The sequence below is a fragment of the Dasypus novemcinctus genome, chromosome 17 (assembly GCF_030445035.2).
Source record: "Dasypus novemcinctus isolate mDasNov1 chromosome 17, mDasNov1.1.hap2, whole genome shotgun sequence".
Lineage (NCBI taxonomy): Eukaryota > Metazoa > Chordata > Mammalia > Cingulata > Dasypodidae > Dasypus > Dasypus novemcinctus.
The window spans coordinates 84,511,047-84,533,219 of record NC_080689.1 but is presented as its reverse complement, the minus strand read 5'-3'; the positions used below and the strand labels follow the sequence as shown (position 1 = coordinate 84,533,219).

The 22,173-nt window shown below is 40.3% G+C and overlaps 1 gene segment (V, D, J or C); it reads left to right on the top strand.

The window, feature by feature from the left end:
• Positions 1–21,279, top strand: part of LOC131273783 (immunoglobulin kappa variable 3-20-like) — a 126,274-nt gene extending 104,995 nt beyond the window's left edge. The window contains 1 exon segment of the V gene segment in view: positions 20,936–21,279. Coding sequence covers positions 20,936–21,279 — 344 coding nt within the window.
• The last annotated feature ends 894 nt before the right edge of the window (positions 21,280–22,173 follow it).

The following is a 22,173-nucleotide window of genomic DNA, read 5'->3' as shown; positions in this document are numbered from 1 at the left end:
TTCTTTTCTCTTCTTTTATCTAATCTTCTATGGTCTTTTTTCTTTCTTCTGTTTTTTTTTTCCCCCAGGGTGTATTATTATTTTCACCTAGGATAAACTCACAAGTGATACTGCACATTACTGCTAAATGGCAATTTTTCACTTTTCCTGCTGAACGTAAGTCTTCCCAAGCACTGATATAAGAGCAAGATGCCTAGACCAAAGATTTTGGCAAGATGAAAAATTCAGCAGATGAAGTTGAAGGACCTCAGTTCTGGTAAGTAGTGGTGAGCTGCTCTTGTAGGGTACAAGATCACAGAGTTTTGCAGTTTATCTATCCAGGTCCTTCTGACTTGTACATATTAACATGGTCTCTGCCAAGTCAATATTGTAGCTGCTGGAACCAATGGGAACTATATGGTATTTAAAATACGACATAATAATATCAGAAGCCAAGTTTTTCTCTTTTAATTAAAATAAAAATTAAAGTTATTCCTATGTTCTTGTCAAATGACTAATTGAAGACCATTCAGAGGTTGCATTGACTGATATCCTGGTGTTCTGAGTCTCTCCTCCTCCTCTAAGGTAAAAGGGATTCCATCCAATACAGAAAGGACAGACTTGAAAATGTAATGATAGTCATTGGATTCAGGTGAATCAAGGGCATTGCCCCCTCATCTAGACGGATGTGTATTTCTTCAGAACATATCTAAAACATACAAGATTGCCCTATTGAATCTTAGCAGTCTGTTTGCAATCAACTTAATTGTCAGGGCATGAGATCAGAAAGGACGTCTGATAAACATGGTGACATCTAAACACAAACAGAACCACAGAAGTCCTTGTGCATTTCAGCTCCATGTGAAAGTCTCACACAGTTTATCACTCTCACCATCATTAAATTGCAGGGAGAAGATGGAGGACATTATTATTGTCAGCAGTATAGCAGCCTTCCTCCCACAGATCTTCAGCCTCCAGCACAAACCCCCTCCCCTGGCTGCCTGTAGGTGCTTCCTTGCTGCACCAGCTATTTCCTCCCCCCACAGCTCTGAGCATGCACTCTTCCTCTATCTGCCCAAGACACTGCATCTCCTGACTCATTCCTTAGAGTGTTTGCTGACCCAGGACAACATTAAGAACTTGGCCTTTCCTGGAACTCTTTGGGTGAGATTGTATTTATTTGCATCTTGTCTCTCTTTTTCTTTGTTAGTCTAGTTAGGGGTTTGTTAATTTTATTGATCTTCCAAAAGAACCAGCTTTTATTGATTTTCCCTATTGCCTTTTCTTCTCAATTTCATTTATTTCTCCTCTAATCTTTCTTATTTCTTTCCTTCTGCTTGCTTGGGATTGGTTTGCTGTTATTTTTCTAGTTTCTTAGTGGTTCAGTTAAATCTTTGAGTTTATCTCTTTCTTTCTTTTTAATATAGGCATTTATGGCTACACATTTCCCTCTCAAGGTTGCATTCACTGAATCCCAAATTTTTTTTTTCATTTGTCGAAAGGCTCTTGTTTCTTTTTGATAAATTGTGTTCTCATTTTCATTTTTCTCAATATATTTACTGATTTCATTTGCAATTTCTCCCTTGATTCTTGATGATTTATGAGTGTGTTGTTTAGCCTCTACACATTTGCAAATTTACTTTTTTGCTGACGATTATTTCCAGTTCCATTCCATTATGATCAGAGAAGATGCTTTACATTCTTTCAATTTTTTATATTTATAGAGAGCTGCATTGTGCCCCAACATGTGGTCTATCCTGGAGAAAGATCCATGGGCACTTGCGAAGAATGTATAACCCACTGAGTTTGGATGCAGTGTTCTGTATATGTCTGTTATGTCTAACTTTTTATTGCATTGTTCAAATTCTCTGTTTTCTTGTTGATCTTCTGTCCAGTTGTTCTGACTAACGATGTGAGTGGTGTTTGAAGTCTCCAATGATTATTGTAGAGATATCTATTTCTCCCTTCAGGTTTCCTGGAGTTTGTCTCATGTTTTTTGTGGCATAGATATTTATGACTATTATATCTTCCTGTATTATTGTAACTTTTCTTAATATATAATGACATTCTGTGTCTCATAACTTGGGTGGACTGTGGGATAGTGTTTGCTATGATGTGGACCATTGACCATGAGGTGCAGCGGTGCTCAGAGATGTATTCACCAAATGCAATGAATATGTCATGAGGATGGAGGAGGTTGTTGTTATGCGGGAAGGAGGGGTGTGAGGGAGGTGGAGGATATATGGGGACCTCATATTTTTTTTAACATAATATTAAAAAATAAAGACAAAATATTAAAAAAATAAAGTTTTTTTGTTGTCTGATAATGGTATAGCTGCCCCTGCTCTATCTGGTTACTGTTTGCATGGAGTCTCTTTTTCCAACCTTGCACTTCCAGCTGGTTTGTATCCCTGGGTCTAAGGTGAGCAGCATATGAGCATATGGATGGCTCATGCTTTTTTATCCATTCTGTCAGCCTGTATCATTTGACTGGGAAGTTTAATCCACTCACATTCAATGATATTACTGTAAATGCATTATTCACTTCCTCCATTTAATTCTTTGGTTTTCATATGTCATATCTTATTTTGTCTGTCTTTTTACTCTTTTGGTTATCCTTTCTGCTATTCTTTCTTCTATACTCTCCCCCAAGTCTGTCTTTCCTGTCTTTTTTATCATGTTTTAAGGCTTCCTTTATTATTTCCTGCACATGTGGATTCTTTTTGACAAACTCTCTTAGTTTCTGTTTCATTGTGAATATTTTATACTCACCTTCATATATGAAGGACAATTTTATTGGATAAAGAATTCTCAGCTGGCATTTTCTTTCTTTCAGTGTCCTAATTGTATCATACTGCTCTCTTCTTGCCTCCATGGTTTCTGAAGAGAAATCTTTGTTATGTCTTACTGGACATGCCTTGTACATGATGGTTTGCTTCTCCCCTGCTCCTCTAGAATTTTCTCTTTATCGTTGACATTTAACATTTTGAGTAGTATATGTTTTGTAATAAGTCTATTTGGGTTTATTCTGATTGGGGTATGGTGTGCTTTTTGGACATATAAGTTCATTTCTTTTATGAGAGTCTGGAAATATTCAGCTATTATTTCCTCAAATATTCTTTCTGTCCCTTTTCCCTTATCTTTTCCTCTGGACTCCCATGACACATATGTTGTAGCATTTTGTGCTGTCATTCAACTCTCTGAGCCCCTGCTCAATTTTTTTCCATTCTTTTCTCTCTTCAATTTTAGCTGTCCTGTCTTTGGTATCACTTACTCCTTCTTATTTCATTTTGAGTCTGTTGTTGTATGCCTCAAATATGTTTTTTTTTTAAATTTAATATACTTTTTTATTTTTAAAAGAAAGTTAGATTACATAAATGTTACACAAAAAATAGGAGATTCCCATATGTCCTGCTCCCTAGCCGTCCCACATTTTCCCACATCAACAGCATCCTTGATTAGTGTGGTACACTTGCCACAATTGATGAACACATCTTGAAGCATCGCCACTAAGCAATGAGTATAGTTTGCATTGTAGTTTACACTCTCTCCTGCACGTTTTTGCAAGTTATTACAAAATATACAATGGCCTATATCTGTCATTGCAACGTCATTCAGGACAACTCCCACGTGCAAAAATGTCCCCAAACTATACCCCCTTTTCCTTCTATCTCCCCTCAGTACCTCCAGTAGCCGCTGCCTCCACATCCAAGATAAAAAGTTCTTCCATTACTAGGATCACAACAAGACTACAGTAGAACAACTATAACTCTACTCTAGTCCATCATCCATTCCTCAACCCTGAGGACTCTGTAATGGTGATGCCTGCTCCACCTCCAATTGAAAGAGGGCCTAGATACCATGGGACAGATGGATAGGACATTCCTGCTTGCAGTTGCAGACTCTCTCTGTTCCTTGAGATGGTGCCTGTCAGTTATTATCTCTTGTTAGCTGTCCCGGATGAGTCCAATGAACTAGAGAGTAGATGTTTCAAGTCTGTTGAGATTCAGGGCCCAACTGGCATATGGACAGCCCAAAGGTTTAAGTATCTTGGACACACAACCATCAACTCTAGTACTAAATATAGGTTCAAATAGAGGTGCAGAAGACATGTGTAGGGAAAGCAAAACTGAGTCCAACTCTATCACCCTGGGGAGGGTAAATTCCAAAGTAGTGCCCACTGGCAGGGCACCAAACTCCTGAGCTGTCTGCCCTGCCTATAGTGTCTGGATGCCTCCAGAGCCCCCAAGAGCCCTGCTGTTTGAGATAATATTTACTTTGGCAGTCAAATATGTTTTTGATCTCACCTACTTTGTCTTTCCTTCCTATGAGCTCTGTTACTTTTCTGTTCAGGATTTCAATTTCTTCTTTGTGTTTGTTCGATGTCTTCTTCATGTCATTTATCTCTTTAACCATATTGTCTTTCAACTCTTTAATTTGATTTTGGAAATTTGTGTGCATCTCACTGATTAATTCTCTCAAATTTTGCACCTCTTCTGGGGCTTTAATATATTCTTTTCCTTGTGCCCTTCTATTTTCTTAGTATGGCTCATATTTTTTGCATATGTTAGGCATCTGATTAGGATGTAGTTTTCTCAGATGCTCAATTTCTTTCTCATTTGTAGGTATTTAATTGAAGAAGGCTGTGTGCTATCACTGCTCTTGATTCTTGGCTCATGTGGATTGCTAGGATTGTCCTGCTGGTTGATCAAAGCAGGGCACTGGACTAGAAATTGGTTGTGGATTTGATTCTTAGGACCTTGGGAAAAGAGGCTGAAGAGGCCAGAAAAAGCCTCTTGTACTTATTTTAATTTTCTTGAGTGCAATTCCTTGGTCTGCCAGAAGATGGCGCTCTCTGGCAGTTCTTGGTTCAATGCCTCTTGGAGTGTACTTGTTGCAACACAGACTTGGATCAATGTGACAGAGCTTCCTGTCTGGAAGCTATGAGACTTGTAATTCAAACTTTCTCTGAGACATTTCCCCAGCTCTCTCTGGCAGCCCCCTCCTTTTCTAAGATCTGAAACATTGCCACTCTCCTCTGAGACCTCAACCACCAGTGGCTTTTTAGGAGATTAGGAGGGTCATACATATTTAGTCCCTTGTCTGCTCCAAAGCAAACAATGGTGCAACTTCACCTGGCCTGGAAGGATTCCTGGGACACAGTGTCACAGCAAACCCAGGAGTTCTGAGTGGCAGTAAAACCTAAATGGTACTTGGAATGGCATAGGAACAGATTTATTACACGCAGACCTAGAGGAGAGTTAGTCTTGAAATTCTGAGCCCCATTTTTCAGTTTTCATAGTTTTATATAGGTTTTTCTGTGGGACTAGCATGGCTCTGGCTCATTGGCTAATGCATTGCTAGGAGAAATTTTCCAAGCAGAGTTACAGAAGCAGAAGCAGGAGGGGTTCATTAGATAGTCTTGCAATGCCATACTCTCGTGGGTTGATTTACAGAAGTTGGTTGCAGGAGTGAATCATTAGATAGTTTTCTGCAAGGTTATGATTTTTATTTCTCACCATTTGCCCCCTTTGATGCTCTTATAATTTTTATAGGACATCACCCATGCTAAGTGGGAAAACAACTTGAGGCATCAAAGCATTTTACAAGGCACAAGTACATTATTTAAATTAATATCCTTTTAACTACCCTCCAGTCTCTGGAAGATGTAGTTGATCATTCAGTACCAAACAGTAAGCTGAGCAGTCTGAAGTGCAGCAGGAACCACAGGGAACTGGAGTTCATCTAGTCAAGTGTTGGTGATTCTCCGTGGCTCCAGGCAAGTTGGATTTTTAAGGGACAGTCAAGAACAGGGTGGGTTATCTAGTCATTTTGTTTTTCATTGGAGTGTGCTCTCTTAATTCTGGTATCATGAATCTGAGGAACTATACCTGAAACTTTGAGAGCAGTGGGGGTTACAAGGTTAACAGTATGTGGGCCCTTCCAGGTGGGCTGGAGGGACCCTTTTTTCTTGTGTTTTTAGTCAAACTAGGTCTCCAGATAAGTGCAGGTGTACTGGTTGGCCTAAGGGGATGGAATCCTGAGACAGGAGAGTTTTGTGTATTTGGGCTAGTGTTATTTTAACTGCTGGAGGGTGGAACTTCAGCCAGTTTCTCCAAGGAATCTGAGATTTTCCATAAAGGTTTGAATAATTGGGGGTGGTTATCTAAACAGGATTTCAAAAGGTGAATAGCCTCATGCCCAGGGGTGCATCTAGACTCTAAGGAGGCTTAATGGGAGAAGATCTACCCATGGGAGGCCAGTTCCTTAATAGAACTTTGCTAGGGTGGTTTTGAGAGCTTGTTTTATGTGTTTTACTTTCCCTGGGCTCTGGGACCTGTATGCTGTGTGGAGTTTCCCCTGAATTTTCAAACAACTTTGCAAACTCTTGGACGATGGCTGCAACAAAGCCTGGGTCATTGCTGCTGCCTACGGATATGTATTCTGTGCTGGAACTATTCTGGAACTATTTCTCATAGCAAAGCTTTAGTTACTACTCTTGCCTTTTCATTGTGGGTGGGAAAGGCTTTCACCCAGGCCTAGAAGGTGCACATTATTACTAGTAAGTACTTATACCCTCAGCTTGTTTTTATTTCTGTAAAGTCCATTTTAAAATCTTCAAAAAAGGCAGTTCCTGTGTGTTGGTTGCTGGCTGGGGCCTGGGGATCTTGGGAGGGGTCTGTTTTAGCACAAATCTGGCATTGGCTGCTAGCAGTGGTGCAGAGTGAGGTCATCCAGGCAATGTAGTAATATTTCCCAAGTAGGGCTCCTAAAGCAGTCTTTCCCAGGTGGGTGAGCAGGTGGTATTGTTGAACAAGGGTGTAGGTGGAATCATTTGGTATGAAGACTCAGCTATCTGGGAGTAGCCAGTTTCCCTCCAGGATCTCGTGCCCCCTCCCTTTGCCCCTCTTGTTCTTCCCAGGTATAGTTTAATTTCACAGTGTGTTGCCTTAGAAGGGACAGGTGAAGTTCTGGCAGTATGACCTGCAGTTTGGGGGCTTTCTTGGCTGCCTGTCAATCCACTTCATTGGCCAGCATATTTCCTTTGGGAACTGCATCTGTTCCCTTTTGTTGTCCCCCACACTGGATGACAGTGTCCCTGCTTGGTTCTGGACTGCCTCCAGTAGTTGAAGGATTTTGTCTTTATTTTTTATTTCTTTCCCCCTTGCAATTTGGTCTCCCCTCTAATTATAAAATGCTCCATGGATATGTAAAATAGTGAATGGATATTTAGAATCAGTGTAAATGTTTATTGTTCGCCTGGCAGCCAGTTGTAGGGCTTGAATTAGTGCCCAGAATTCTGCTTGTTATGTAGACCACCCTTTGGACAGGGGAGTTGCTTCTATTACTTGTTGAGCCATGGTTACTGTGTATCTAGCAAGCCTCTCTCCATCTCTGATAAAACTGCTGCTGTCTGTGAATTGAGTTTGATCTGTGAATTGAGTTTGATCTGGGCAAGGAAGTGTCTAGTCCTGGAGATCAGGGCAACTCACATACAGCTCTCCAGTTACTTCTGTGCAGTCACGTTCAGGAGTTCCTTTTTTAGTTGGCATGAAAGTGGCAGGATTCAGGGTGCACATGGTTTGTACTGTTATTCTGGGGTTTTCACAAAGCTGGCCTTGGTAATGAGCAAGCCTGGGGTTGGATAGCCAATGGTGACCGTGTGAGTTAATTAAAGTGGTAACAGCATGTGGTACCATGACATGAACAGTTTCCCCAAGGGTGAGATTGTTGGCTTCTTTGAAAAGGACTACTGTTGCTGCTAAAGCCCTCTGGCAGGGAGGCCACTGGCAGGTACAGGATTTAACTGTTTTGATAGATAGGCAATAGTTCTCTGCCAGGGGCAGACTGTTTGAGTGAAGACCCCTAGGTCCACCTTGTTTTTCTCACACACAAACATGTTAAAGTCTTGAGATACATCTGGAAGTCCTAGGGCAGGGGTCTCTTGGACAGTTTTTAAATTTCTTTGAAGGCTTTATGTTGGGTTATACAACAGTTGAGTTTTTCTTTTACCAGGCTCTTGAGGACTTCATAAAGGGGTTTAGCCATAGCCACAAAACCAGGGATCCAGATGTGACAGAATCGTGCTATCCCCAGAAAATCACAGGCTTTCTTTTAGTGGTAGTGTTGGGATAGTACAAATTACCTCCTTTCATTCTGGTCCAAATGTTCAATGCCCTTTTGAGATGATGAACCCTAGATACCCAAGTTGCCACTGGCCAATCTGAGCTTTTTTGAAGACACTTTATAGCCAGGTTGCATTAAAAGTTGTGGAAGGGCTCAGCAATTTTCTTCCATTTTGCTAGCCAGTAGGAGGTTATGTACATACTGAAGAAGAGTACATTTTAAGTCCTCCCATGTGTAGGAGGTGAAATCTGCCAGCAGGGCTTCTCTGAAGAGCATGGGGAAGTTTTTGTAGCCCTGCAGGAGTTCAGTCTAAGTTACATGAGTCTTTTGATGAGTTTTGGAATTCTCTCATTCAAAAGCAAATAGGGACTGGCTCTTGGGAGCTACCTGCAGGCAGAAAAAAGTGTCCATTAAGTTCAGACAAGTAAACCAGGTGGCCCAGGTGGTAACTTCCCCATTACGGGGTTTAGGTTCAGAAAGACCAGGTGCAGGGTGTTGGTAGCATTGGTTATGGCTCGCAAGACTTGGACGGGTTGATATCCTATTAGACTTTTTACTGGTAGCAGTGGAAGGTTCCAGGGTGAAGTATTCCCCCCTTTTTGGTGGCTTTCCTTGATTGCTTGGGTCTGGATTCCCTAGGGCTGCTGCTAACATGGAGAACTTCTGTTTCATTCACTTTTTCACTTTCCTTTCAGCAGTTTCTTTCCAATTGATGAATACATTGCAATATCAAGGAGCTGGAAAATGTTCATCCCTGTGAACCCATGTAGGTTCTGAAGTTTCTGTTTGATATCTGGTGCATCCGAGTTGATGAAAGTATTGTTGACCATTCTCTGGCTCTCTGGGATCTCTAGGTTGAAGGGGGTGTAGATCCTGAAGTCCTTGCAGAGTCATTCATAGAAATCTCTTGGAGGTTTTTCAGGTTTTGAGTGATGGAGGCCATTTTTGACATATTTGTGGTCCACCTTGCTCCTTCCCATACCCCTCTCAGATGGCCTTCTCAATACCACTGAAGGGTAGCCCACCCCTGATCTGTGCTAAAGTCCCAGGCTGGTAGAGCTTCCAGTGCCACCTCTTGGGCTCATTCCTCTGGCTCCAAGACACCTGTGTGAGCCTGTGCTCATAACCACTTTCTGGCTTCTGTGAGGATCTGGCATTTCTCTTCCATTTTGAACAGACTTAGGAGGAGTTGGCAGCCATCCTCCCAAGTGTGGTGGTGCATTTCAAAAATGGACTCCATGAGGTCGATAAGAGCCTGAGGCTTTTCTGAATATGAAGGGGTGTGGTGCTTCCAGTTTAAGAGGTTTGTAGTTATGAAAGCCTGATAAAACATGATTGGCCCCCTGTGTTGGACTGTCCCATCTACACTGACCTGGGTTGGACCCTGTGGTTCATGGAGGGACATCTGAAGTGTGGGCTGTCCTGATAGAAGTCTTCTTGCCAAAGGGGTTTCAGGATCCCCTTCAGGGGGGAGTTAAAGGCCCAGGGAGACTGAAGGTGGAGAAATCTCTGGGAAATCTGCTTGTGAAGGCCCCAGGGCAGGGAGATGTCCCAGAATCACTGGAACATATGGCAGGTGTAATCTTCCTCTGGAGATCTTTGTAAAATAATAGTTTTTTTGAGGTCTTCCCATTTGAGTAACGAAGATCCTACTCTTACCCTTCCTTCCAACACACAATCAAAACCAAGAGGGCAGGGTTTGGGAGATTTCTAACTAGGAATTGATGTAAGGAAACTGATGAGTGTGGTTAGAGGCCCAAGTGATTTCTTGACAAACTTCACAAAACTTGGCTATCTCCAGGCTTCCCTCTGAGGGCCAGTTAACACTAAATTTAGGCCACTGCAATTCACACAGTGTCTGGAGAGTTCTGCAGAATACACAGACACTATAATCCCTGGAAAAGCCCTTCTTGAGGTTTTTTTAACATACAATCTAAGGCTGTGAGTTTGATTGTGATGATCCCATCCCTGAACCTGTGTTACAGGACAAAGGAGGGGAGTTTCTCATGGGGCCATTCAGATGCCTGCCTGTCCATGTCCCTCACAGAACTTAGGCTTGTTTTAGCTAAGGCATCTGTGTAGAGTCTGGATTAGCATTTATGCCATATAAGGTAGCCATGGAGAGCAGCTTGTGGCCCGCTCAGTCTCTGAAGCACAGACCATGGGTCCAAAGACCCTATCAGAAGAGTCAAGATCTGCAGTCCCCATCCATTCACTCAATCACTCAGGGGTTACACAGTCCCACCAAAGGGACTGTCATATCCTGGAATCCTGAGTTTCAAGATTTTGGGAGGTGATCAGTCTCCCCTTCCATCTGGAGACATGCTTGACTGGAACTCAGAAACCTAGGGTCTCACCATTCTGGCATCTTCTTATGTTTGTTCAATCCACCTCACTACCGAGTCAGGCTGGGTCAGAGGACATGGCCCACAGGGATCCTTTCCCTGAAGCAGGCTCCAGCAAGTGGACAGGTGGTACCACCTCATTTGTGTGGACATCTCTGCCAGCTGCACCTGCCAGTCCCAAACCATAGGCTCAAAGGTCTTGCTTGGTTGGGTTTCCAAGCCAGGGAACCAACTGTTGCAACAAACCCTGCAGTTCTGCACTTCAGAACAAACCCAAGGCAGCACTCAGCGAGGCAGAGGAACAGATTTATACCATGTGGGCCCAGAGGAGAGTTAATCTCCAAATTCTGAGCCCCATTTTTCAGTTTTCATAGGATTATATAAGATTTATGTGGGACTGGCATGACTCTCTCTCATTGGCTAACACGTTATTCAGCAAAATTTTGCAAGCGGAGTTACAGAAATAGAGGGCAGAAGGGGTTCATTAGATAGTCTTTTGCAAGGTCTTGCTCTCACGGGCAGATTTATAGAAGTGAGGAGTAGGAGTGTTTGTTAGATAGTCTCCTGCAAGACCATGCTCTTGCAGGCTGATTTACAGAAGTGGTTTACAAGAGTGGCTCATTAGATAGTCTCCTGCAAGGCCATGCTCTCATGTGCTGATTTACAAAAGGGGGGACAATAGTGGCACATAAGGTAGTTTTCTGCTAGGTTACATTTTTTATTTCTCAACAACAGCACACCAAATTTGTGGGTCAGAAGCTGAGCCAACCATATGCCATGTCCCTCTCTCTCTGCTTTCCTGGGACAGTGGATCCCTGGAACCCTCTTCATCTGTAATCTCAGACCCAGAGGACTGAGAGTTTTAAAGTGTCTTTAGGGTAGGGCATGGGCCCAGCAGCAGTAGCAGCTGGTTTCAACTCATTTCTGTCACCACAATTTCCCTCCTACATCCCTCTCTCCTCTGGGAAGTGTTCAGCCTTTGCCTCATGTCCTAAACTCTAGAAGAGCTTTTTGACAAAGAATATAGTGGCCTGTATCTATCATTACAATATTAAGCATAAGAATTCTAATGGCCTAAAAAGAGTTTGTGTTATGCCTGTTCTTCCCTCTCCTTTTCCTCAGACCCTCTGGTGACCACTGTCTTTATATCAGTGCTAAAATTTTCCACTAATTGAATAACAATAAGTTTTCTTTGGTCCATAGCTTCATTTTTCCCTTATGTTTGCTCATTCCTCTATCTTGAGGATTTTGGGATGGTGATACCCACTCTGCCTCTGATTGAAAGGGGCCTTTGAATCCATGGGGCAGATGGATGTAATTGTTATTATTTCCCCTTTTTGGTCATCTTTTTCCAAATGCATCCCTAGTTGGAGCTTGGTCAGAATCCCTTGCTACCAGGTAGGCTCATTCCTGGGAGTCATGTCCCATGCCAGGCAGAAGGTAGTGAACTTATATGCTGAGTTTGGCTTAGTCAGAGGCCATATTTAAATATCAAGGAGGAATTCAGGAGGTAACTTTTAGATAGCATATATTACTAGACTAAATTTCAATTTTACCAGTATAAGATTCATAAATACAAGCATTAATATCAAGGGTCTGGCATATTGTTCTGTCCTCTTCTGCTAGGCATTGACTATGTACTTTAGAGTTTCTTGACACTCTTTTAAAGAATGTAGCAGGGCACCCCAGCATGGGAATTTACTTTTTGTTAGTTATAGTGTGGGTTTTCACCCAATGAGTTAATACCCATGACAACAAAAACATATTCATATTCCATAGAGGCATTCCCCAGGTACATCCTCCCCATAAATTGCCCCACCACTGAACCCTGTACCAGTGATCCTTCCCTGCCATAGGTGTAACTTTTGTAATCCAAAACCTCCCCCAAAACAAAATCACCCCAATTTTTTTGGATTGCGTCTTTCATCACTGTAGATTCTGTTATCTTTTATGTGTACTGACAATTTCTTCTTTATGGTCCCCCAGTGTCTTATTTTTTTCACTTTATTTTCAAAGAAGATTTGGGTCACAGAAAAGTCACATAGAAAAATAGGGGATCCTCATATACGCCATTGAACTTCCTTTCACATTTTTCACCTATTAATAACATCTTACATGAGTATGGTCCATTTGTTACAACTGATAAACAGATATTGAAACCTTGCTACTATCCATGGTCAATAGTTTGCATTATGTTTACAGTTTGCATCACAGTATTTTATAGGGCTTGACATATGTATTATAATGTATCCAACACTGAAAAATAATGCAGAACAATTCAAATGATATAAATATGCTCTATGTTCCACATATTCTTCTCTCCCTCTCCCCTTGGAACCCTCATGTTTCAGCTTTTCAAGAATAAAATTCATAGTTTCACATTAATATTAAGGGCTTGAATGTGCTCATCTTCTCCTAGGGTATCATCTTATTGGGTGAAGACCCACAAAATAAAAAAGAAAATATTAAACTCCCATCCTGGTGAGTCCTATTACATATTCAAATAAAGTGTCAAGAATCTCTTGAGTACATAGGTAGTGCCTATGAAAGAAAATAGATCATTATGCTAAGCACTTATTTATCTTTTAAAAAAATGTACATACCTCTGATGTGGACAGAGAATTCCTATGTAATCAGAATTTTCTAAACTAAATGATCTAAATAAAGGGAGGAGAGGAAAATACCTTCTTGCATGAGCAAAAATGCAAATTTTCTTTATTTTATATTGGTATTTACCTTTACAGGTGATTGCAATATTTATTTCATATCCTCTTTTAATATGGTGTATTTTACATCTGAATAGGAAGATCACTTTTGAGAAAAAATACCACCTTCAAGTTTGCACATCTTCTCTCACCTGAAACCCAGTAGAGCAGGAGCCTGAACTTCTGGGATGTTGTCATCTTGCAGCATTTCTTTGTTTCCTGAAAATACAGAATCAAAACATTTTCCTATGGCTGCATTATACTGATCAATGGAATTCACAGGAAAAGCTCACATTCAAGAGGAAAGCAAGTGGCCTGGACCTCTTTGCAGGAAAAATTGTAAAGGCACATGATCAAATGCATGAAACAAGGAGGAATTGAAAAATTGGGGCCATGGAAGTTTATGGATTGGCTCTCCTGAGACGGAATAATTTGATCAATGTCTTACTTATCTGAGCTAATGAGAGAAGACTGATCCAGAGATGTTGTCTGACCCATGAATAAATAAAGTAATCAAGCAAAAATACAATCTCTAGCAGAGCTAGGTAGAGAGACATGTGTTGCTTACAACATTTATATTATATCCCATTAAGATTATGGAAGAACCTAAATAGGAGGATCATGTACTAGGAAAACTTCAGGTTTGTAAAAAATCTGGCATGGGAACAGAGTAGAACAGAACCTAGATGTTTTTCAGCTTCTCACTTATTGATGTATCTCTGGCCACAAAACCCAGGCAATAGTTCCATTTGTGAGGCTAAGGTCAGCAGTGCTGCTCCACAGCGTTGGTGAGAGATGTTCCTGCAATGAACCAGGAAAGATGAAGGTGACATTCTTAGCGCTCACTCTTAGGGTTGAAAATCTTGAAAAACTTCATACTTTCTGATGCAACCAGCCTGTGCTATTCTAGTAACTCAAAGAGAAACTGTGGTGATCAAAATTTACAAAGGTTTATATATATAAATATTATGATCCATATATATTATAAATATATATATGTTTAACCACACAGGTCTATACACCTGTGCATACACATGCCGACACAGAGTAATTGAACAGGGACTTTGACGATTTTGATATTGGATAAGCACAAAATAATACATTCCACACCTTCTCTCTTTGCTCCTAATTATAGGTTAATTTTCAGAAATGTTGAGCCTTTGTTAGAAGTACATAATGTAATCAAGGTGTCTTCTATGTTTATGATCATTTTGTAAAGAAATCTTATAAAGTTTCTTCAAATTATATTCCAAATTAGTTGGAAAACTTTAATCCCATTATTCAAGGAAGTGGGAAAAGTTAAGCTTGCAGTACTTAGCCAGTTGCAATTACTAAATGCAAAGATTTTAGTCAGGTTGTTATTAAAATCTATGAGAAAAAATGAACAATGTATGCAAATAATGATTTTGAAATTGCATGATTGTAAACTGGAATATTTGACATGACAATTCAATGAAATCTTCCTTCATTTCACTTAGTGTGAAATATTTGCCACCACAAGATGATTGCCAGTTTCTAGAGTCATTCATTTGACCCACGTGGATCTCTAAAAATCCAGCATTTATTTTATTTTATTTATTTAATCCCCCCCTCCCCCGGTTGTCTCTTGTTTCTTTGTCCGCTTCTGTTGTCATCAGCTGCCCTGGAAGTGTGGGTGGCACCATTCCTGGGCAGGCTGCACTTTCTTTCACGCTGGGCGGCTCTTCTCATGGGCGCACTCCTTGCACGTGGGGCTCCCCTATGCAGGGGACACCCGTGTGGCAGGGCACTCCTTGCGTGCATCAGCACTGCGCATGGGCCAGCTCCACACGGGTCAAGGAGGCCCGGGGTTTGAACCGCGGACCTCCCATGTGGTAGACGGATGCCATAAGCACTGGGCCAAGGCTGCTTCCTCCAGCATTTCTTGTTGCACAGGTTTTGTATCCTGTGAATATGCCTACAGTAAGTTGATTGAGTGTTCACTTATCTTAGTAAAGCAGTTAAGGGTGGTTTTGCACATGTGGTGGGAAAGGATAATCAGCAGCACAACTTGATTCTTCTTGGAAAGATCCACTTTAAGAAGGAATTTGAGCAGAATACATAGATCTAGAAATATATTCCATTAAATCTATCCTTGGCCCTGGGAAAACCCCTTGGAAAACCCTGTAGGGCACCTACCATGGTTGAAGAGTCTGCTCTAAAGTAGGTTTGTTTGGACCAAAGGGTTCAAAGAGGTGAGGAATATCAGGTGTTAAAGAAGCAATTTTGCAAGTTGTGCAGCTCTCACCTGCAAAGTCAGATGCTGACTAATTGGAGAAAGAGTTTTCTTGTCACTCCTGATGGGGTCTGGCTTTAGAATAGGATTATGTTACATGACCTCATCTTTGGCAGACCTCACTTGGTCAAATACAGTTTCATTCAGTTATACTAAGATGTCTGTCCATGTGTTTTATTAAATAAATTTTTATTTTTGAATAATTTTAGATTCATAGAAAATTTGCAGAAGTTGTCAAGAGAATTTCTGTATACTTTCACCCACTTCCCCTTAAAATTAATATCTTACATAGTCATCATACATTTGACTAAGTGTATTACATTAGTACAGTATTAATAACCATACTCCAGACTTCTTTCAGATGTAACTAATTTTTTACTCCTATTGTGTTCCTCTTCCATAATCCAATCAAAGATACTGCATGCATTTGGTTTACATGAATTTGTAGAAATATCATGTACCTTTTACAGAAAAATGTCTTGGTCACCGCTAACGCAATGCTCACCTTTTAAGAGAATAGTGTAATATTTTGTTTTGTACATCAATATTCTGTGCATTTGGCAACAAATCTCATCATTTCAGGATTAAGGATTCATTTTGCCTTCATATTAAGAATCTGCTAACACATTACTTTCATCCATTCATGCCCCAACTAATTGAGTACATTCACTGGGGCTCTGTAGAAATATGGGGGAACAAGAATTCCATAGATTATGTAGAATTGTTTCAGAACCGTGAAGCATGCTAGATCTGGTTGCATGTGAATCAGGCCTCATATATCGCTCAGCATAATTTTATATCTGTAATCGGTACATTTGTGTTGATTACCTCCTAGTAACATCATGGGATATTGTGAGGTGTCCTGGCAAATATACTTGCCAACTTGATTTTATCTTATTTAATTATGACTTTTTTTGGTCATTTGAACAACAGGAGTATACAATATTAAACCAAACACTTATAATTTCTAACAGAAATGGATGAACAAGATCTTTATTTCCTAGGTCAAGAAAAAATGCAACATTCCCATGATGTCCTGTAAATAAGACATCATCCACATTTAAGAATCTGAAGCATTCCGGGTTAAAGAAAGGAGAGGACAGCAGCGTGGTTCGGATTTACCTGGGATGTCCCAGTTCACTGTCCTGTCTAGAATTTCTTCAGTTGTCGGAGAACATGGCCATGTAAATGAGAGTGAGCAGATCCTGACCATCTTCATAGCTAGTTCTGCTTACTTGTATTTTCATAGAGCAATATTCAGCCATGAGCCTGTTGATGTGGTCATATGTCAGGAAATAATTTGTGGGTGAAAGGGGCATAAAGTTCACCACATTGCATGAGAAGAGACAGGTGTCATTGTCTTTGAACCATGAGCTAATTGGGATAATTCTGTCTGGATTTAGGACTTCCTTTTCAGCACATGGTTCATTTTGATATGTATATACATATATAGTATATATTTCATTTTTCTCTCATTTCATAACTACATAGCAATTTATTAGGTCAGGGATTTGTAGACCAGCTTTCTGGGTATAATGTGGGTGGTTCTCTTTTCTGATTCCTGCAAGATGAAAATCATGGTCAATTGGGCTGCCTTCTGTCCAGAGCACAGAATTCTCTTCCATGCCCATGGGGTTTGACAGAATCAGTTCCTTAGGTGGCAGTGCTGAGATGCCATTCCTTGTTGTCTAACAGCTCTCATCTCCTAGAGCCTGCCCAATTTCCTTGCCACATGGTCTCATATCTCTGCAACCTACTTCGGATGTATTCTTTCATTTCAAGTTTAAGGATTAATTTTGCCTTCATATTAAGAATTTGATAACACATTACTTTCATCCATTCATGCCCCAATGAATTGAACACATTCACTGGGGCCCTGTAGCTATACTTACCCTAGTCAGCATTCCATAGATAATGTAGAATTGTTTCAGAACCTGAAGCATGTTAGATCTGGCTGCATATGAATCTTGCCTCCTATTACAATCAGCCTGATTTCATGTCTGCAACAACAGCAGACATGAAATTGCCCCCTGGTAAATTCATGGGGCAGTGTGAGCTGTGCCAAGAAAATGTACTTGCTACGTTGATTTTATCTATAATTAAGATTTTGTTGGTCATTTGAAAAACAGGAGTATACAAAAGTAAATAAAACACATAGAATTGTAAATTCTCAATAAATGGAAGCATAAGTCAGTTTACTGCTTAGATCAAGACAAAATACAGTATTCCCATTTTGACCCATGTAGAAGGAATGAGTCATCCACATTTAGAAATCTGAAATAGTCTGGAGTCTTAAGCAAATGTGAAGATAGCAGCTTGGTTCAGATCTACCTGGAATGTCCCCAGTTCACTGTGCTCTTACCAACAGTGCTGTCTAGAATTTCTTCATTTGTTAGAGAACATGGCCATGGACACAGAGGGGACAGATCCTGACCACCTCCAAAGCTGGTTCTGTTCTTACCTGTATTTTCATAGCACGGTATTCAGCTCTGACCCTGTGGATGTGGTAACTCATCAGTAAATCATCTGTGGGTGAAAGGGGCATAAAGCACAGCACATTTCCTGAGAAGAGACATGTGTCAACACCATTCAGCTATGAGCTCAATGGGATGATAACTCTTGTATCAGGATTTATGACTTCCCTTCTAGCATGTGGTTCAATTTAATACATATATGCACACACACATATGTATATCACTTTTCTCTCATTTCATAACTAATTAGCAATTGATTAGGTCAGAGTTTTGTAGATGAGGAGACTGGGTCCAATGTTGATGATTTTCTTCTCAGGTTCCTCCATGGTTAAATAGGGCTGCGTTCTGTGCAGAGCACAGAGTTCTCTTCCAAGCTCATGGGGTTTTGCAGAATCAGTTCCTCAGGCGGTAGTGCTGAGATCCCATGTCCTTGCTGGCTGTCAGCTCTCTCCTCCTAAAGCCTGCACAGACTCCTTGCCACATGGTCTCCTGGAACTCCACAACCAACTTCGGATGTATTCTTTTATTTCAAATACTAATTATTTATGAATTCTCTGGGTTCTTTCTCTCTGACCAGCAGAGCAAGATTTAATTGGACCCCCCTTCTTAAAGTCAACAGCTTTAAGGATATTTGCAAAATCACTTCACAGCAGCACCTGAATAATGTTTCAGCAATTGAGAGAAGGTGTGTATATACTGAGGGCAGGAGTTCCCAGGCTTTTTTAGAACTCTAATTAAAACAAAGTGTTCTTTTTAAATCATTTACCAAAGATTGATTGCACCTTAATTGGATATTTGGCATTGGGAAAGCATTAGGAAAATTTCACTTCTTAAAATCATTATATGACTTCAGGGAAGGAGATGATAGGAAACCTAGTATCCCAGCTGCACTGAAACATTAGTGGCTTCCACTGTGTCTGCATCTTCAGAGTGATATTGCTTGTAAAATGACCCAGAAGTACCTGCTAAAATGAAAAATTAATTCTAACTCTTGTTCCATGGATTCTCATAGTACATAACCTAAGCCTCAAACTTTCATCGAATTAATGTTCCCCTTCGATCAGGCCCATTCTGCTTTCACACTCTGTATTGTTAGTCTTTTTTAAATAACCAGGACCATCTTTTCCCAATCCTGTTCATTTTCTGAAGTGCTCTTCCCTGGGCTTTGAAGGAAAGCCCCCTCCTCCATTCACGCATTAGCCCAACTGTCCCCTGCTTGAAGACAATGTTTCCTTACTCCGCATTTTAGGTGGACCCCTCTGGGCCAGTTACCCTGCATGACACATCCTTGTTTATCATCCTGTCATCCATGATGACTTTAAATTTTTGAATGTAAGAATGTGAATTTTTGCGTGTAAGAATGTGAAGGAAATTATATTGCAGTGATGCAGGAAACCTGTAAATTTAGTAGTAGAAATTCAAGCAAAATAAGTAAACTTAAGAATGTATATTAAATGCAACTTCATGTATGAGGAGGAAAAATTACATGGGTTTAAAGAAGAAACATGAATTAAATATTAACATTGTCTAAACACAAATACATGGGGGACCAAGAACAGGGTGGATTGTAGATGAGAAGGAACGCCCTCCCTGATGATGTGGGCATCTGCAGCACCATTCCTGAATGCTGGGAGGGGACCCTCTCCTAAGGTAAAGTGCTCATAAGGAGACAAACTACAGAAAATGAACTTATTAATTAGAATTAGAACAATACATGCCTTAGGACATTCCACATCATGGAAAACCTCAGAAGCTTTTGAAAAAGTCTGCAGAAAAAGTTATAATCATGATATTGGAAGAATTTTTTATCCATATAATTGTTAAAGGGTCCTAAATTTTCTCTTACCTCTGACTGTTCGTGCAGAGGGTTGATCCTGAAATGGAGCAGGTTCACATGGCCCTACCTTTCCTGAGTAACAGCTTAGCTCAGAGGAGGAAATCTCAAAGAAGCAGGTTAGTAATGGCTGCAGAAATGTTACTTGTTTACTGTGTAACCTCCCAGTAAAACGAATCGTTCTCCTTGTTAATAGTTTAAGATCCTATGCCTAGACGTGTTCATGATATTGTTATTTGCATTATTCTGAAAGTAGCATTAGTTTTGTGCAGGAATAAATGAAGATCTTGGGAGCTGAAGCCATTTTACGTATGACCACTAGGTGGAGGTGTTACACTTCAAGTCTGCTAATGACTTCATTAGTGATTTTAGAAAGTGGTCGACTTAAATGATAGTCCTAAGGGTGATTTGTAAATATTTGATGACTTCTTTCTGGGAGTAATATTGTATTAAGGGCAATACAGAAGACTTGCTTTGGATATATTAAGTGAGGTTCCTTTGGAATATTAAAATAGACTGAGTTAGATACACAATACGTGTACTACATCTTAATCTATCCAATGATATGAGTATATTCCAAGTAGGTTTTGGTACCATATTTATAACATATAATTAAGTTCTGATATTACACTTACAAATGCATGTTTTCTTATAAATTTCTTTTGTTTTCAAGATGGGTGCAGTTGATTTGAAAGAGTACAATTGCGGATAAAATATTTCATTTTCCGAATTGTGCTGAATATTGTTGAAAGTTGCGGTGCTAAGTTGATTTCTTGCCTTTTGCAGGTGTGTAGTTACATTTCCTGTGGTCATGATATTTTTATCTCCATCCATAATTTATCTTCATAACTCACTGCACAGGTACATTTGCCTTTATACTTTCTATAGATTTGCATATGCTCCTCGGGGACTTGGTTGTTTGCTCAGAGCTCTATTAATGCAGTTTCCCTGGAGATGGGACCTGAGTACATCAGTCGGGTGAGCAAGATGATGTCACATTCCCAACTGCTCATCCTGCTAGTACTCTGGACCTCAGGTGAGAGGTTTAGAAGAGTAGTATCTTTATAAAGCTGGAGAATTTTTTTAACATGCAGAGTGAGCAAACCATTTCATCTAAACCAGATCTGAATATATATGAAAATAAGAAAACCTACACTTAGATACATATTTTTTACATTCATGATTGAAGGTATGCTCTAATTCTTTTCTGGTTGCAGGTGTCAGTGGGGACATCGTGATGACCCAGTCTCCAGGCTCTGTGGCTGCATCTGCAGGAGAGACCGTCACCCTCAAGTGCAAGGCCAGTCAGAGTGTTTACAACTACTTAAACTGGTACCAGCAGAAACCAGGACAGGCTCTTAAACTGCTCATCTATTATGCATCCAATCGGCCATCTGGGGTCCCTGATCGATTCAGTGGCAGTGGGTCTGGGACAGATTTCACTCTCACCATCAGCAGATTCCAGCCTGAAGATCTGGGAGATTATTACTGTCAGCAGTATAACAGCTATCCTCCCACAGTGCTTCAGCCTCGAACAGAAACCTCCTCCCCAGCGCTGTAGGGCAGTGAGTCTTGCAGCACCAGCTGCTTCCTCCTCAAATAGACTTGAATATGTTTACTTCCTCCATCTGTCTGAGAAACCATGTCCTATAGGGGACTGTACCATAGAAATCTTTTTTTCCCTTGGCCAGATCAAATGTCAGGGTGACTTGACCCTCTAGGCTAGGGTCTTTTAAACTTTACGCCCTGATGGATTGATTCTCTATTCCTTTTATCTCCTTAATGTTTAAATTTTCATCATTTTCTTTTTTCTCCCCCATCATCTTCCTACAACTGGTCCTTTCCAAGATTAAATCCTTGATCCTTCATATTCAAAACTTCCCCTGTGGAAGGTCATTTTCCTCCCTTACTCTTTCCTTCCCTGGACCCATTGTCATCTAAGCCTTTCTTTCCAGTGTCACAAAAGATGATTACATTTGTTACTCTACCTTTTTTTAAAAAATTTAGATAACTATTTTCATTTCTTATCACCATCAAATAGTAATAGCCTTAATATACTATACTCATTGAAGACTGCTTAGGTTATAAGGGATGATGCTCAGCCAATGAAATATGTTGATTTCAGTTTGGATATAAAATTTTCCAGTGAGCTTCATATTCCTGCGATTGTCACACCATTTCTATAGTTCTCTTATAAAATCGTTGAACCATAAAACTTGCCAAAAATTAAATGTGTTCTGTATTGTTATGAGGTCTTTGTTTACTTCATCTTATTCCGATATATTTGAAAGGACACATATATAATTTTATTCTTTACAATATTACCTAACGTTGTATGTTCCATCTGTTTAAAAAAGAAAAAAAATAAATTCAAACAGAATATATGTATGTTTGATGGTGTGAAGCAGTGTGGACCTCAGTAAAGGAGGATCTTAAGGTGAATCCATTCTGTGGA